We start from the raw sequence: 16,080 nt of genomic DNA on the forward strand, positions 1-16,080 counted from the left end.
CTGTGATTCTGTGCTCTATGTGCTTCTGTGATTATGTGAACCTGTGAATTTGTGTTTACGTGAATATGTGATGCGTGTTTCGACGTACTTCTAAGCTTTAGTAAGAAATAGACGTGTGAGGTGAGATTCGATTGTTGTGTCTGAGACATACGACGATGTCTGTTGCAGACCATGTCGTCATCTAGACACCGAACCCCATTTACTCGCCAAGATAAGAGAGACAGGCGTCTCGCTACTATCATCGCCAAGAGTGTGGCAAAAGCTGTGAGCAATGTCTTTGAAAACACCAGCAAGTCATCTGAGGAGTCGCGAATCGATGCTCCTAAGGATTCCAATAAAACCGGTTTCAGCTTCAAACAGTTTAAAGCATGCGGACCCAAAGAATTCACCGGAGAAGATGGCCCGACCGCCATGTTTCAATGGTTCGATTCAGTTGAAGTCACTCTGCGCCAAAGCGGCTATCCTGAGAATCTCCGCACCCTCAATGCTACAGGCGTCTTCCAGTCCCGAGCTCTAGACTGGTGGACGGCCGAACGAAACAAGCACGGAAATGATGCAGCTTATGAGCAGACTTGGGAGGAGTTAAAGGCTATCATGATGGACGAGTTTTGCCCTCCCCATGAACGCCAAAAGCTGGAGGATGAGTTCTGGAACATCAAGCAGAAGGATGGAGACAACGCTGCTTTAACTGCACGCTTTAAACAGCTCAGCATCATTTGTCCCGATCAAGTCAAGACGTCAGACATGGCCATCAAGAAGTATATTCGAGCCCTACCCGATTGTGTTGCCGATTTCGTTCATGCTGCCAAGCCGTCATCGATTGAAGAGACCTACCTGCTTGCCGCTGAGATCAATGACAAGTGGGTAAAGTCTGGTTTTTGGGATAAGCACACCAAGTCTCTGCACCAAGCCACCGTCACATCAACCGTCGACACCACCACTGCTCAACCCTCCAAGTCATCAAGAAGAAAGAAGAAGCACAACAACAACAGCTCCAGCAACAAGAACTGTGCTGTGACAACGACTGTTGCCCCTCTGCAAGCCGTACTGGCTCAACAGCAGTCTCACCACCGGCAAGCTCCAGTGATCAATGCGCCGCCAGCTAAGCGCGCTTACACAGGTCCCCACCCGCTCTGCCCGACATGCTCATACCATCACCCGGTGGGAATCGCCTGTCGTTTCTGCGCCCACTGCAACCTTTACGGGCATTTCACTGCGAACTGTCGCTATGGTCCCCGTCAAGCCCCAGTTCAAGCCGCCGCTCATCAAGCTCTACTTCCAGCCCCTCAAGGCCAACCTGCAGCTCAAGCACCCGCGGTCAATGCTCGGGTCTGCTTTGCATGTGGTGATCCTAACCACTTTGCAAACATGTGCCCGAACCGGGTTGTGATATAAGAACCCCAGCAGCAGCCTCAGCAGCAACAGCAGCAGCCTCAGCAGCAACAACAAGCAGCCCGTGCCAGAACCTTTAACATCAATGCCCGTCAAGCCCAGGCTGACAACAACGTGGTTAATGGTACGTTCCTTGTGAATGGTATTTATGCATCATGTTTGTTTGATACTGGAGCCGATAACTGCTTTGTGTCGTTTGAATTCGAGAAGCTCCTTAGTCAAAAGCGTTCTTATCTCCCCTCGTCATTCGAAGTCGAAGTTGCTACTGGAAGAACCGTCGCAGTTAACTCTGTTCTTCGTGATTGTACTCTCGAGCTCAACAATCACCTCTTCCCAATCGACCTTATTCCGATGCAACTCGGAAGTTTTGACGTCATAGTAGGCATGGACTTTCTTCGCGAAAACCATGCCGAAGTTGTGTGCTTTGAAAAGATGATTCGATTTTCGCTCGCGAATGGTGATCTATTGTGTGTGTAAGGTGAAACAGCTTCAAAAGGCCTCAAACTCATGTCATGCGTCCAAGCTAGCAAGTATCTCCGCAAGGAATACAGCGCTTTCTTGGCCAACATTGTAGTAGCGGAGAAGGAAAAGAAAAAGAAGGTTGAAGTCAAAGACGTTCCAGTGGTTCGTGAATTTCCTCAGGTGTTCCCTGATGATCTTCCTGGACTCCCGCCAAGTCGTGATATCGACTTTCGTATCGACCTTATTCCTGGAGCTAACCTTGTTGCCAAAGCCCCTTATCGACTCGCGCCATCCGAAATGAGGGAACTCTCGAACCAACTCCAGGAGTTACTTGAAAAAGGCTTCATTCGCCCGAGCACCTCTCCTTGGCGCGCCAGTCCTTTTCGTCAAAAAGAAGGATGGGTCGTTCAGGATGTGCATCGACTATCGGGAATTGAATAAGCTGACCATCAAGAACCGTTACCCTTTGCCTCGAATCAAGAACAGGATATTTGACTAGTTGTTATCTGTAATAATTTGTTTGTTATTTGGGACACGGTATGGGATGTGTTATTTAAACTGAATGGTGATGATAATTGTTATGGAAACTTCTGGACAATCTGTTTCGCTCAGTGCCATGCCCCGATGATTCCGCCATCGGTTGGGGTGTGACATTTAGCCCCAGCTAAAATTTACGATTTTTCCATCGGTTCAAAATCACGATATCATCCTTAATTCAAAATTACGTTTTTTTGCCCTCAGTGCAAAATAAAAATATGGTTTTCCCCTAGCTAAAAATTTGGATTTTACCCTCGGGAAAAAAAATTGTTTTTTCCCCCAAGTAAAAATAAAAATATGACTTTGCCCCCAGCTAAAAATCGTGTCAAGGAGCTGCGTAACACTCTTTTTGCCTTTTCTTTATGGCAAAACTATAATACTGCTTTTTTAATTGGTTAAGAATTATTCGACCATCGCCCCGCAACGCGGACGAAGCAACACCTAGTTGTTATAACATAAATAATTACATATATAAATTTATAAATAAATTATAGGCAACAATGGACTTGATTGCAAACTATTTTGATTATTTGAGGTTAATAAATTAGTAAAATACACAGATTGTAGTAAATTCACATCTCATTTTTAGTTATTTTCTTTTTAAGAAATTATCTATATGATTAACGATCCTCATTGTTTGCCAACTCATTTCAGTTATTTTCTTTTCGAGAAATTAGTATATGGTCCCAGTTGTTTGCCAACACATTTGGTTTTTGGAATAGATGAAAGATTGTTTTTTTAAGTAACTTTTTGAAAAGATGATATTACATTATTACTACCCCTGTAATGGATGGTCTTTGTTATTGTGGGTCTGGACTAATTTTGGCACACACACTATTGTCATGATTACCAATCCCATGGTCATTTGGTTAGTAAATTGAATGACCATTTATTTTTAGACGTTAAACTTTAAAAAATGACAATTTTACCTTTAGGATGGATGGTCTTTGTTTTTCTAAGACCCGGACTGATTTGGGCACACCTTGTGTCGCCTTTATCACCGATTCCATGGTTAATGCATTTGTCTTCGGACCGTTTGGTTTTTTACCTTAAAATCTTAAAATGTTTAAAACAGAGGATGGTCTTTGTTTTTGCGGGTGACATGTAGACTGATTTTGGCACACTCTGTGATCTAGCTACGAAACCAAGACCATATCCGAGATTTAACAATCTATCATAGACCAAAAACTAGGAAAAAAATGACTACCACCACCATAACGCGAATCTGAAACTACTTTTACCCATTATCATCGTCGAGAAGAATGTTACTAGCCAACCGTGTGACAAAAAACAAACCCCACACATGAAAAAAGCTTTAGTATCTAAAATATTAGTTGCGTTTTATTTATAATAATGTTTTTGGCTTCCATCTTTTTCTTGATCATTTCAACATTTGGAGGAGGGAGTTTGCAAGGAGGTGATGGTGAGGGGGTTGCAGTTGACCTTTCGAGGAATCCACGATGGGTTTCATCAGCGTAACAAAGCAGAGACTCGTTACATTCTTCTAAAGCGGTTGAAGGCCGAACTGGCTTGAAATCCAGCAGCTTAGCATACTCAGTTATCAAATGATACATATAATCATACACGCGGTCCATATTCAAACGTTCCATATAATCTTGCACCGCTCTTCCTATTGCCTCCGCCTGCACATTAGCCAGAACAAACAATGACCCATCATAACCGGATAGAATAAGAATAACATTATATATATATTTTTACCTCAGACGGATGTGAGTTCCCCCACTCGACTGCAGTTTTAATGGACGGGCATATGTTTTCAGGGGGGATAGGCAAATAATTTTCTTTTGGAAAAAGACCTCGGCTGAAGAAATCCTCGTATATCGGGTTGATTATAAGCGGAACACTACCACATGACAGTATATACTTTAAGCTTACAGACCAAGCATACCCCTCTGCGTATATCTTATACCTGCATAAACACGAGCATGGATCGATAATTACCTAAACAGACAAAAAATACCCTTCAAAATGACGAAATAACTTACCGATGATTGCACTGGTTAGATAATTTGGAGTTCTTGAACCCATTAACTACTTCCTTTCTCCAATTCTGTCAAATTTTCAAATAACAATATAACTGTTACAACAGAAAGTTAAAAACATAATCACAGCTTTCTTTGTTAATTACTGAAATAAAAATGTACCTGTCGCAATATATGCGCTCCCCACTTATTTGTGTCGTTACATAAGACCAATTTTTCGCGAGCCGGAGAGTTAACATCCGGGTTTCCTTTCCAATATGCATACGGTAACTTATCTTTCCAACTCGTCTTTTGTGAACCTTGTTTAATGCTTTGAAATTCCTCATGCCACGGCCCTAGGTTAACTTCTACCCTGACGCTATATAACGTTAAAGCAGAACCAATAAGTTGAAGATTCAACGAAAACCGATTATTTGAACTTACCAACCCCAGAAAGACCAATCAGGAAACGGGATGTCATAATGATGACGCGTAGTACAATAGCGAAAAATCGGCAAAGGCATAGCAGAGTGATCACTTTTAGCAACATAGGGTCTGTCCATGCAATCAAACATCAAATCCACATCCGGGACGCTTCCTGGATACCTCTTAAGAAGCTGCAAGAGCCCCCAAATGGTAAACATAGCGCGGCTCAGCACGCAGTCATAGTAATAATCCACATACAGTTTCCCACCAATGATTACTACGCGCAAAGAAGCAAGCTTCATGGCTTCCATTAAAGTGGTGTATGAAATCCGGGTTTTTGACCAAGGTTCAAGGTCGTGGTATATCCATCCGTAAAACTCGGGGCATTGTTGTTCTGCTTCGTGGCGTGTGAAGGTTGGCCGGACATTGTTGGCTGTGGATCTACAAGAGAGATATGAGCATTGTATGATTTTTGAAGCTCGAGCATACTTTGTTTCGTTTTCGAAAGTCTTTGCAGGGAATTCATGCCAAGGAGGTGGTTCCAAGTTATGACCAATGATCGTTTTCGTCTGCGTAGCTAAGTTGTCCACCTGTTCAACAAACACAATGTTCCAAATAAATATTGTCTGCTTTGCACACAAACAACTTAAGGATTTGTTTTTTGTGAAACGTCTCTAGAGGTAGGAGGGGGTGAGCATAAACCGACTTAACCGACCCATAATCGAATGAACCAACATAACCGAACAGTAACCAATAATCCAAAAAGTAAATGGTTAAGAAACTAGAGTAACCGAACACGTTGGTTTCAGTTCAGTGAAAGCCCATAACCAAACCGTGCCTAAAGGTCACACATCCTGGTACTACTCCCAAAGTCCCACCTAAGGACGTTTAACAGAATAATAATAATAAGAGTGGAATTCTGTTATCCACAATGATTACGCACAAAACACGTTAGTTAGTGATATATGACGAGGCAGGGCATTTGTTATGAACCCAACAATGAAATGAAATGAACATACATTTGAAGAAAAATGAAAATGAGAAGGGTTGGGTTATGGTACCACAAATAGAATAACAAGTAGTAGAATAAATAATGAGAGCACAAGGAAGAAACGAGGGCGTGGGCAAAGGGTTTTTCTCGTGAACAAACCACCCATAATTGAAGGAAGGTTGTTGATAATGGCAGCAATATGGTGGTGAGGTACGATCTATGTAATCTGAAATGAAATTTTACAAACCCTACCTTCTTTTGGCTGGCTGAAATAAAATTTTACAAACCCTGTTTGTTTTTGGTATGAAGTAGATATGAGGAACTCAACTACCTGTTGATAGATAGCGTTTCCCGCATCAGACTCCTAACAACCGACTACAGAGACGAATGCCTCTTATTTGCACTTCACTCCATGTGCTTTTTACTTTCTCAACTGGACCCCTATGTTAAGTTGGTAGGTAACAGGGACGAATTTGTATTTTGGTTCGGTTTTACGGTTTAAATGTTCAACCTACTAAATTGGTTGGGATGGGACATAACCGAGGAACCGAACCGGAACTGTTAGATCCGAATCGTATTTTTGTATATCGGGTCCAGTTCCGGTTTTTAAATTTGAGTGAAAACGGTTCCCGGTTCGGTTCCGGTTAAAACTGACGGTTCGGTTAAAGAACCGTTAGAACCGGTTGGGATTATTATTATATATATTTAAAACCCTATTTAACTAATGGAATATTTTTGTAAAAAATGTTGTACTATAATTATCAAGATATATTTTAGAGTAAATTGCCATTTTAGTCCCTGAGTTTTGTTCAAATTTGTCATTTTAGTCCAAATAGTTTTTTTTTTTGCCTCTGGGTCCCTGACTTTTCCCTTTTATTGCCATTTTGATCATATACACTAACTCCATCTAAAAACTTCATCTTTAACCAGGGGTATTTTGGGAATTTTCATTTTAAATGTTTTCAATTGCCATTTTGATCCAATTCCAAAAAATCAAAAAAATTCTAAAAAATCCAAAAAATTCTAAAAAGTAATAAAAATTCTAAAAAATTATAAAAAAAATACAAAAATCCGTTTCGGCGCGAACCGTTTCGACGCGAACCGTTTCGACCCGAACCGTTTCAAGCTGAGCCATTTCGACGCGAACCGTTTCGATCCGTACCGTTTCGACCCGAACTGTTTCGAGCTGAACCGTTTCGACCCGTACCGTTTCGAGCTGAACCGTTTCGACGCGAACCGTTTCGAGCCGAACCATTTCGAGCTGAACCGTTTCGACCGAACCGTTTCTAGCTGAACCATTTCGAACCGAACCGTTTCGAGCTGAACCGTTTCGACGCGAACCGTTTCGACCCGTACCGTTTCGAACCGAACCGTTTCGAGCTGAACCGTTTCGACCCGTACCGTTTCGAGCTGAACCGTTTCGAGGCACGGTTCGCGTCGAAACGATTCAGCTCGAAACGGTTCGGGTCGAAACGGTTCAGCTCGAAACGGTTCGGCTCGAAACGGTTCGGCTCGAAACGGTTCGGCTCGAAACGGTTCGGCTCGAAACGGTTCGCTCGAAACGATACGGGTCGAAACGGTTCAGCTCGAAACGGTTCGGCTCGAAACGGTTCGGCTCGAAACGGTTCGGTTCGAAACGTACGGGTCGAAACGGTTCGCGTCGAAACGGTTCAGCTTGAAACGGTTCAGCTAGAAACGGTTCGGTTTGAAACGGTTCAGCTTGAAACGGTTCGGCTCGAAACGGTTCAGTTCGAAACGGTTAACGGTTCAGCTCGAAACGGTTCGCGTCGAAACGGTTCAGCTCGAAACGGTACGGGTCGAAACGGTTCAGCTCGAAACGGTACGGGTCGAAACGGTTCAGCTCGAAACGGTTCGGGTCGAAACGGTACGGGTCGAAACGGTTCGGGTCGAAACGGTTCGCGTCGAAACGGTTCAGCTCGAAACGGATTTTTTGTATTTTTTTAGAATTTTTTAGAATTTTTATGATTTTTTAGAATTTTTATTATTTTTTAGAATTTTTTGGGATTTTTTTGACTTTTTGGAATTTTTTTGATTTTTTGGAATTGGATCAAAATGGCAATTGAAAACATTTAAAATGAAAATCCCCAAAATACCCCTAGTTAAAGATGGAGTTTTTGGATGGAGTTAGTGTATGTGATCAAAATGGCAACAAAAGGGAAAAGTCAAGGACCAGAGGCAAAAAAAAAAAAAACTATTTGAACTAAAATGGCAAATTTGAACAAAACTCAGGGACTAAAATGGCAATTTACTCTATATTTTACCATGTTGTGTAAACAATGTTTTGATGAGAATGGGTGTTAAATTCGAAGAGCAATGTAGAATGTGAATCAAAGTGTGTTCATGTATTTGTTCTTATGATTGATCGACTTTTTTTGTACTCTTTTATTTTGGTTTCATTATATTTATGTCTTGGGAAGATTTTTTTTATATAATTTAATAAGTAGAGCTTTAAGATGGTTTGATTGATTTTTATTGAATTGTTAACTTTAGAATTTAATTGATAACCGGTTCCAGCGAGAACCGTTTAACCCAGTTTCGAACCGAACCGGAACCGTTAAAATTCGGTTTGGTTCCGGTTCTTAAATTTAGCATTCAACTGTTGCGGTTCGGTTCAGTCTGGTTCTGAACCGTTGCACAGCCTTAGGATCGGGTTCAAACCGTTTCTTATGTACACCTCTTAGGTAACAAGGAGGACTTTATATTTTGGTTCGGTCTTGTGGTTTGAGCTTAAAATTAAAAAAAAAAAAAAAATCAAGCTAGTTTTGTACAAACACAAAAAACCCCTCTCCATATATACATACACCAAACAAACAAAATCATCTTCACATGTATGCCATCATGCAACAGTTTTTCACCATTACACAAATCTAAAAAACAGGTATTAATTGAAATATCTTCTATCACATGTTTGATTTTCCCTTGTGCCAAAATTTTACATCTACCATGTACTTGTGATTTTAGCTAATAAGATGCCTTGCGGCCACGGCCCCCTTGGGTTTGGCATGTGACATAACACGTAACCGGCCTGTAATTTCAGTGAAAGATGGCCTAAGCATAGGGTTTGGTGCCCAACATTGCTCCATCAGCCTTCTCCATTCACCATCACAGTCCTTCGGAATCGGGGGTCTCAAAGTGTTGTTAACAATGCCTCCTGCGTCAACATAACAAATAAGTAGTAAATAATAATAGCACAATTATTATACTCAAAGAAACGGTTGATCCAAACCAAACCCCACCTATAATGGCACCATAGTGCATATTTGCATATGGCTCCTCACCAGTCAGGATTTCCCATAACACAATTCCAAAAGAGAACACATCAACCTGTAACAAAAAGTAACAATCAATATATGAATGAATATATTTTATATGTGTAACTTTAGAGTTTAGATTATATATGTATTATATACCTTTTCGGAAACTTTATTACTGCTGCCATTAAGTAGCTCAGGGGCCATCCAGGGCAAAGTTCCTCGAACGCCACCTGAAACTAAAGTGTTTCGTTTGATCTTTGATAGCCCAAAATCACCGACCTGCATAACATAAATAATTAGAAACTAAAAAAAACAGTGCTAGTAAGTAAGTAGGTCTGGGCGCCTGGCAAAACAGGTGGGTCGGGTAACATGTCAAAATGGGTTGTTCTTGGAAAATAACAAATTGCTTTGAATCAAAACGGGTTTTAACCGAAATGGGATCAGGTTGAAACGGGTTGTTTTAGAAAAGAACGTGTATTAAAACGTTTTCACCCGCTATATTTGTATTTACGGCGCCCCTAGGGGTGTAGTGTAAACAAGCACAGAGGCTCGAGAGCTACTCGGTTAAAAGCTCGAACGAGCCGAGCCTTAACAAGCCTGAGCCTGAGCTCAAGCCTGAAATACAGCTCGTTGGGTTATCGAGCCCGAGCTCAAGTCTGAAATACAAAGCTCTTTTAGACTCGCGAGCCCAAACAAATTTTAGTTTTTTTATATATATTGTAATGATAATGATGATTATAACCCAATCCTAAAAAGCCCAAGTCGGTTTCCACTTAGGACCATATGATTTAAACTAATAACATTGGTGAGCCGAGCTTTGGCTCATTTAAGTGATATCGAAACGAGCTCGAGTTGAGCTTTTAGCTCATTTGAGATTGTTCTCAAAATAGCTCAAGCCGAGCTCAAGCTCAAATAAGTAGACTCGAGCAGAGCTCGAGCTTCATAAAAATAGGACGAGCCAAGCTCTAGTGGACAGTGGCGAAGTATAGAAGGGGCGGGGAGGGGCGCCCGACCCCCCCGAACTTTTCGCCCAGTAGTGTTATATATGTAGCTTCGTATAGAAATTTTTTGGTATATACGTTTTGGACCCCCCGGTCAAGCTTCGCCACTGCTAGTGGAAGGCTCAGGTTCGGCCCGGCTCGTTAATAATCGAAAATTGGGTATATTTTGCATGGTGTATGTTAACCTTGCAAATAGGACGTGAAGGATCCTTCATATTGACCAATAAATTGTCACATTTGATATCAAAATGCACAATGTTCTTAGAATGTAAATATTCCATCCCAAAGGCTGCATCCATTGCAATTATAAGTTTCTTACGATGATCCAAATGCCTGCAGATCACATAACAAAGGACTATTATTAGCTATTAAATATGTATTCCGCAAGTCTTAAAAGGAAAAAAGGAGTTAAATGCCCGGATAGTCCCTGTCGTTTAGCCTTTTTTCACCTTTAGTCCCTAACTTCCTAAAATTACAGCTATAGTCCTCAACTTTTTCACTTTTGTTCCCGGATAGTCCCTGGCGCCGATGGAGGTTAGTCTTTTCAGTTAAGTAGGTGTGAAATGACTTAAATATCCTTACTCGTTTTTTTTCCATAACCGCGAAACCGACATACACATTGATGTGTAATGGACTCAATTCAATGACTGACTATAAATCGAACATCTAGAAATATTTTTCGAACTCTTTCACTCAAACCACCACTCGTGAGTTTTGATCCTCTGCGCGCCCATTGGAACATCACCGGGACTTCAAACTCCGATTGCTCCTCGTTTCTCTTCAATCCGGAGGTAAACTGTATATGCTTTCTGTCGAAATTAATCATAGATCCAAAGCCCTCTACCAATTCGTTAAGGCAGAGGCTTGATCGTTCCAATTTTAAAGACTTGTAAGTTAGGGTTTTTGTGTTCGTTTGAATTGGGAATGAGGACTATAAGCTGGCATGTGTACTTAAGAATTGCAATACAGCTCAGTTGGTTGTTTTGTATACAGGATTCCAACCGGCAAGGGCTCGTATCTGATTCATTCAGATGGTTGAGCAAGAATTAGGAAGAAGATGTGTGTTTGGATTGAAGTGGTTATTGTTATTTTTTAATAGTAAGGGTATTTAGGTCATTTCACACCCACTTAACTCCATCCATGCCAGGGACTATCCGGGAACGAAATTGAAAAAGTTGGGGACTATAGCTGTAATTTTAAAAAAGTTAGGGACGAAATGTGAAAAAAGACCAAACCACAGGGACTATCCGACTTGAAAAAAAGTAGCAATAATTAAAATACCTATCTTTGCGAAGTAAAACACGCCTTAGTGAACCATCAACCATGAACTCAGTGACAGTAGCTAATGTCCCACCAGGTCCATCTCGTACTACACCATAAAACGCCACAACATTTGGATGATGAAGCTTTGAGAGAATATCAGCTTCTCTCCAAAACTCGTTTGTCTAGAATCAAATCATGAACATGATGAAACTAATGAACTGAACGGACCCTAAGTTACGAAAACTACATAATAGATTAATGAAAGACAAATATAACTAACTAACCAATCTCTCTTGCTCAGATGATCGACCCGCAAAACAACTCTTTTTTATACGCTTAATTGCCACATCAGTTCCCCTCCATTTTCCATGGTATACTGTCCCGAATGTACCAGAACCGAGCTCCTTTAACTCTTCAAGATCATCGTTTCTTATGATCTGCAATAGCAGTATTTTAACAACGCCTTTAACGAACCAAACGCGGCGAGAAGTTCGTTTATTTTACAATAAACGAACGAACATGAACAAAAATGAACACATGTTTTGTCGTGAACGTTCGTTTAAATTTTAATGAATACATAAGTAGTTATATCGATATAAATATAAACGTTAAATGAGATTTCTAATTACTTATATAAAAATAACTAATTAGTAATTAGGATTCCTAGTAATAAAAATCGGCTTTCGAATTGAACTTATCGTAATTAGTCACTAATTTATATAAAAAAAAACTACTTTATGTTTGGTCATTATGTTCATTTGTGTTCGTTACGTTTATTAAACTATGTTTATATAAGTTTGTTTATGTTCATGGTTTAGGTTCTAAACGAACACAAACATGCTCATTTTCTTAATGAACAAGAAAATGTGTTCGATTATATTTTCGTGTTCCGTGTTTGGTTAAAGTTAGGAGTGGCAAAATGGGTGGGTTGGGTAGGTTTGGGTAATGGGTTAGGATGGGTTTGGGTTAGGATGGGTTTATTAAGAAATGGGTTAGAATACGTTTAGGTCAAGATGGGTTTGCGCTCGTGTAAATATACCAGACAAAAAATCACGCGGAAACCGATCATTAACATCAATTATTATGTCTCCTTGCTCATTAGGGTCGTAAGATTGATCATCATTAGCAGTAATTATTTTAAATAGATATCATATAACTCATCCTGACCCATCCTTAGTTATTTATTAACCCATCCTGACCCATTCTCATTTTTAAAATGACCCAAAATAACCCGAAAAAACCAAATGGGTTTTATTTGCCAGGTCTAGTTAAAGTTAAATGAACGAACACGCACATGACCGCATTCGTGTTCGTTCAGTTCGTTCACAGGCCTACATTTCAAGATTATTAATACGCACACAGTTTGATGAATTATCTGTAATAATAATAATATGAACCATTGAAAAGATGACACGTGTCATCATACCTGCAAAGGACTAATATCAAGATTATCAAGAGAAGGCAGCCCAACATTCCCAGTATCAACCTACAAACATTATATCGAGCAAACGATGTGACATATAATTGATCAGATTTCAAGAAACCGTGTAGGGACATTGACGTAAATTTACCTCATGCTCTGAGTTTGGCTTCCTAATGTTTTCCACCATATCAACAAACTGCATGCTTTCACTGACTTTAACCTGTGATGGATCATGTTGTGATTGAGGTGCGTCTATTTCTTCAACGTCAACAACACGTGCATTTTCGGAATCTAACTGGCTTCTATCATCTTCTTCAACTTTAGATGAAAACGCACGCTGATCTTGATCGATAAGAGAAACGTCTTTTTGTGGGAACTCGTCTCCTCTCGCCAATTTCTGGAAAAAAGACCAATGTTGCGGTTCATGATTCGGTATGTTCATGCTCAGCCCCGCTCCATCTTGCGGTAAGACACCCGTACTATGTAAATCTTCAGACATTTGCGCTCGTGTAAATATACCAGACAAAAAATCACGCGGAAACCGATCATTAACATCAATTATTATGTCTCCTTGCTCATTAGCAGTAAAATCACTAGTTTCCGCTGGTTTATCAAAAGTTGAGATGGGACGGAGATCGTTTTGAGAAGGAATATCTTCGGAAATTGAATTTTGCGGGCCCATATCAGAACGCGAATGAGTTAAAATGAACTGAGAAGAATCATCGGACTTTGTTAGCCTGTTCATTTCAACCTGCCCGCGTGGAATTCTTTCGGAATGATAAACCCGTGGTGGGGCCACAGGCGGCTCAAGGTAGCTCAAATCAATGAGATCCGACCCTGATCCATCGTTATCAGCATAAGAATTATTATTTTCAATATTTTTAGAAGCTTTTTCCATGCTGGCAGCATCATCCGCTTCACTTTTTAAAGATTTAACATTACCGTCTTCAACCTCTTGCTGACTTGGATTCTTTACCGGTAACTCGTGATTTTTCACGTCCGTGGTGTTATTACATTTCTGCCCTTCAGAGTTCAATTGAACAGAATTTTCATTTTCAACAGGAAGTTTGTCGGTTGCTTTACTTATGTCAATGTCAACATTGGGCACATCGAGCTGGTTCGAATTATTTAGTGACGTGATCCCGAGACCATGAAAACTTGACTCCCGTCTCGAACCCAGGTCCAAACCGTTGACCGCAACCACAAACTGAACCTCTGAATCCGCACCAGAGTTGACCAAACCAAATTGAGTATCGTCTAAATCACTAATAGAAAATAAGAACATTCTAAGCTTCTTCGAGGCGTCACCGTTACCAAGAACGTTACACTCCTCCATCATATTCTGTAAATCTTCATCACACGAAACCGATACCAACGCATCAAGATCCTCCCCCGGAAGCTGGTATTTGATCGAAGACGTTTCACGATAAAGTTCTATCGCTTTGTGCCATAATTCTTGCCAAGAAATATCCCGTTTTACACGAATAATTCGTGTATCTCCGCCAACGTATCTAAGTTTCCCGTCACGTGGACGCGGTAAGATTTTCCCGCCAAAACTGCATAAAATCTTGATTTTGGATAAAGAATTATCCAATGCGCGACTACTATTATCTCGGGTTATTGATGACATAGATAAAGAATTATCAATTGACCGATTTGACCCTCTTTGGACAATGTTGACCATGGGAATTTGAGAGCCGGTTCCAGAGCCATAGACGCCTAACGCGCCTTTTGGTTCGAAGTAGCCAGGTGTATGGCTAGGATCGCCTGCGGAGTATGGAACGAAGGGCGTTCTAGGATTCACGCGGTCCCACATAAACTCGAGAGAAAATTCTTCACCTGTCTGGATGGAATAATTTAGCGCAGGTTTCATCTCGGTTGGTCGTACATTGGTGGGATTTAAGAAACCCTGAGATGAAGACGATGCGGACTCACTGTTGTCGGATTGAACGGCGTGGCGATATTGGACATGGTTGTAGCCTTTTGAAGGTTCCATTATTCAAAATGATTATGTAAAATCAACCTCTCTCAAAAGTAGTATTAGTGGTGACAAAAATCGGTTCCGAAATACCATGAAAACTGTGTTGAAGCCATACGGGCACAACTCGTACTTAAACCTACAATTTGACAAACAAAAAAAAAAAGCTCTGCTTAATACCATATATGCATGTATTTATATAAGTGTACATATGCGTGTTCCATAGAGAACCATTTGTAAGTACAACACCGCCTTGTGTATCACAGTCAAAGCAATAAGTACAAGTGTTTATGTGCTTCTCACGGTTGTCTGCTTACAAGTGTACATTGCCTGTTTTTACCAAAAATGATCATATATTAATTACATAACACACGTTACAAAAACCTATTTTTTTCTTTTGGATATTTGATGTGGGATCCAGATGAATATTGAATTCTTTTACTTACACGCGGGAATTTGGGGAACTTATTGCGATTCCATTCATTCCACAACCAAACATGTTATCCACGAAACAAAACTCGTATTCAAATTCCAACAAACTCTACCAACCACAACTCGTCAAGAACGAAACTCGGATTCCAATTCCATTGAATTTCAACGAACCAAACGCCCCTAAAAGCCGGAAATCTATCCGTGTAGATTCTTTTTTCATTATTACAAAAACCAAACTAGCCAATTTCTAAAATCAACCCACATCAGTAACTGCTCAAACTAATAGTAAATTAAACAAACCAATAATCTAATCAGAACAGCATCAAATTAATGTACTAAATATGAATAAATAAACAGCTAACTTCACCAGGGTAAAAATCAAATTCAATACTTTTAACAAATTAGAATACCCCATCAAAAACCCTAATCATAAATAATAAAAAAAAAATCTAAACCAACAACAATAATAAATCAAAGTTAAAAACACAATACCTTCAAAACACAACAGTCGTTGCTTCCGATTTCTTGATTAAATCCAACCGCATAGAAGTTCGTGCACAGACACTTGTTCAATCAATTGTTAGAACCGACAAACTCTAAAGCGTTTGGGGGGTTTAAGGTAGTGTTGTTTGAGGTGATATGATGAATATTAAGTGTTGATTATCTATCCAAGTCAGATGAGGTCCTCTTTCTGTTCAAGAATTCAAAGCCTATGGTTGCAACTTCAACAGTTTTTATGTCTAAATTGGAACCCTGAAGAATCTTGGTTGTGCAGTTAAGGTCCCGGAGCTTGTGTTGTTTGGACACCACAAATGTTTTTTATTTATGTAACACTTGTCATTAACTATTACGTCCCTATCTAAATGAATATGATTCTCGCATAATATATTAAGATTGAGAAGCTTCGGTTTTAATTTT

At 40.2% G+C, this 16,080-nt stretch overlaps 2 protein-coding genes across 5 annotated transcripts; both read right to left on the reverse strand.

The window, feature by feature from the left end:
• Positions 1–3,606: 3,606 nt before the first annotated feature.
• On the reverse strand, positions 3,607–6,032 carry LOC110929811 (protein O-glucosyltransferase 1). 2 transcript variants are annotated; one of them, XM_022173000.2, is made up of 6 exons: positions 5,861–6,032; positions 4,818–5,389; positions 4,557–4,746; positions 4,398–4,462; positions 4,111–4,321; positions 3,607–4,034 (listed from the first exon to the last, which is right to left on the reverse strand). In XM_022173000.2, exons 1-6 carry the CDS (start codon positions 5,954–5,956, stop codon positions 3,714–3,716), a joined length of 1,455 nt encoding a protein of 484 aa, XP_022028692.1. In that variant the 5' UTR covers positions 5,957–6,032; the 3' UTR covers positions 3,607–3,713. The 2 variants fall into 2 exon arrangements, with proteins under 2 accessions (XP_022028692.1, XP_022028690.1); XM_022172998.1 differs by having other exon boundaries at positions 4,557–4,752.
• A 2,547-nt stretch (positions 6,033–8,579) lies between these two features.
• Positions 8,580–16,019, reverse strand: LOC110929809 (serine/threonine-protein kinase EDR1). 3 transcript variants are annotated; one of them, XM_035988345.1, is made up of 11 exons: positions 15,655–15,879; positions 15,177–15,409; positions 14,980–15,060; positions 12,901–14,869; positions 12,756–12,815; positions 11,614–11,766; positions 11,348–11,511; positions 10,252–10,399; positions 9,222–9,344; positions 9,048–9,135; positions 8,580–8,962 (listed from the first exon to the last, which is right to left on the reverse strand). In XM_035988345.1, exons 4-11 carry the CDS (start codon positions 14,746–14,748, stop codon positions 8,769–8,771), a joined length of 2,778 nt encoding a protein of 925 aa, XP_035844238.1. In that variant the 5' UTR covers positions 14,749–14,869; positions 14,980–15,060; positions 15,177–15,409; positions 15,655–15,879; the 3' UTR covers positions 8,580–8,768. The 3 variants fall into 3 exon arrangements, with proteins under 3 accessions (XP_035844238.1, XP_022028689.1, XP_022028686.1); XM_022172997.2 differs by having other exon boundaries at positions 14,962–15,060; XM_022172994.2 differs by lacking the exons at positions 14,980–15,060; positions 15,177–15,409 and having other exon boundaries at positions 15,655–16,019.
• Between the last annotated feature and the right edge of the window lie 61 nt (positions 16,020–16,080).

Source organism: Helianthus annuus, chromosome 3 (assembly GCF_002127325.2).
Source record: "Helianthus annuus cultivar XRQ/B chromosome 3, HanXRQr2.0-SUNRISE, whole genome shotgun sequence".
Classification (NCBI taxonomy): domain Eukaryota; kingdom Viridiplantae; phylum Streptophyta; class Magnoliopsida; order Asterales; family Asteraceae; genus Helianthus; species Helianthus annuus.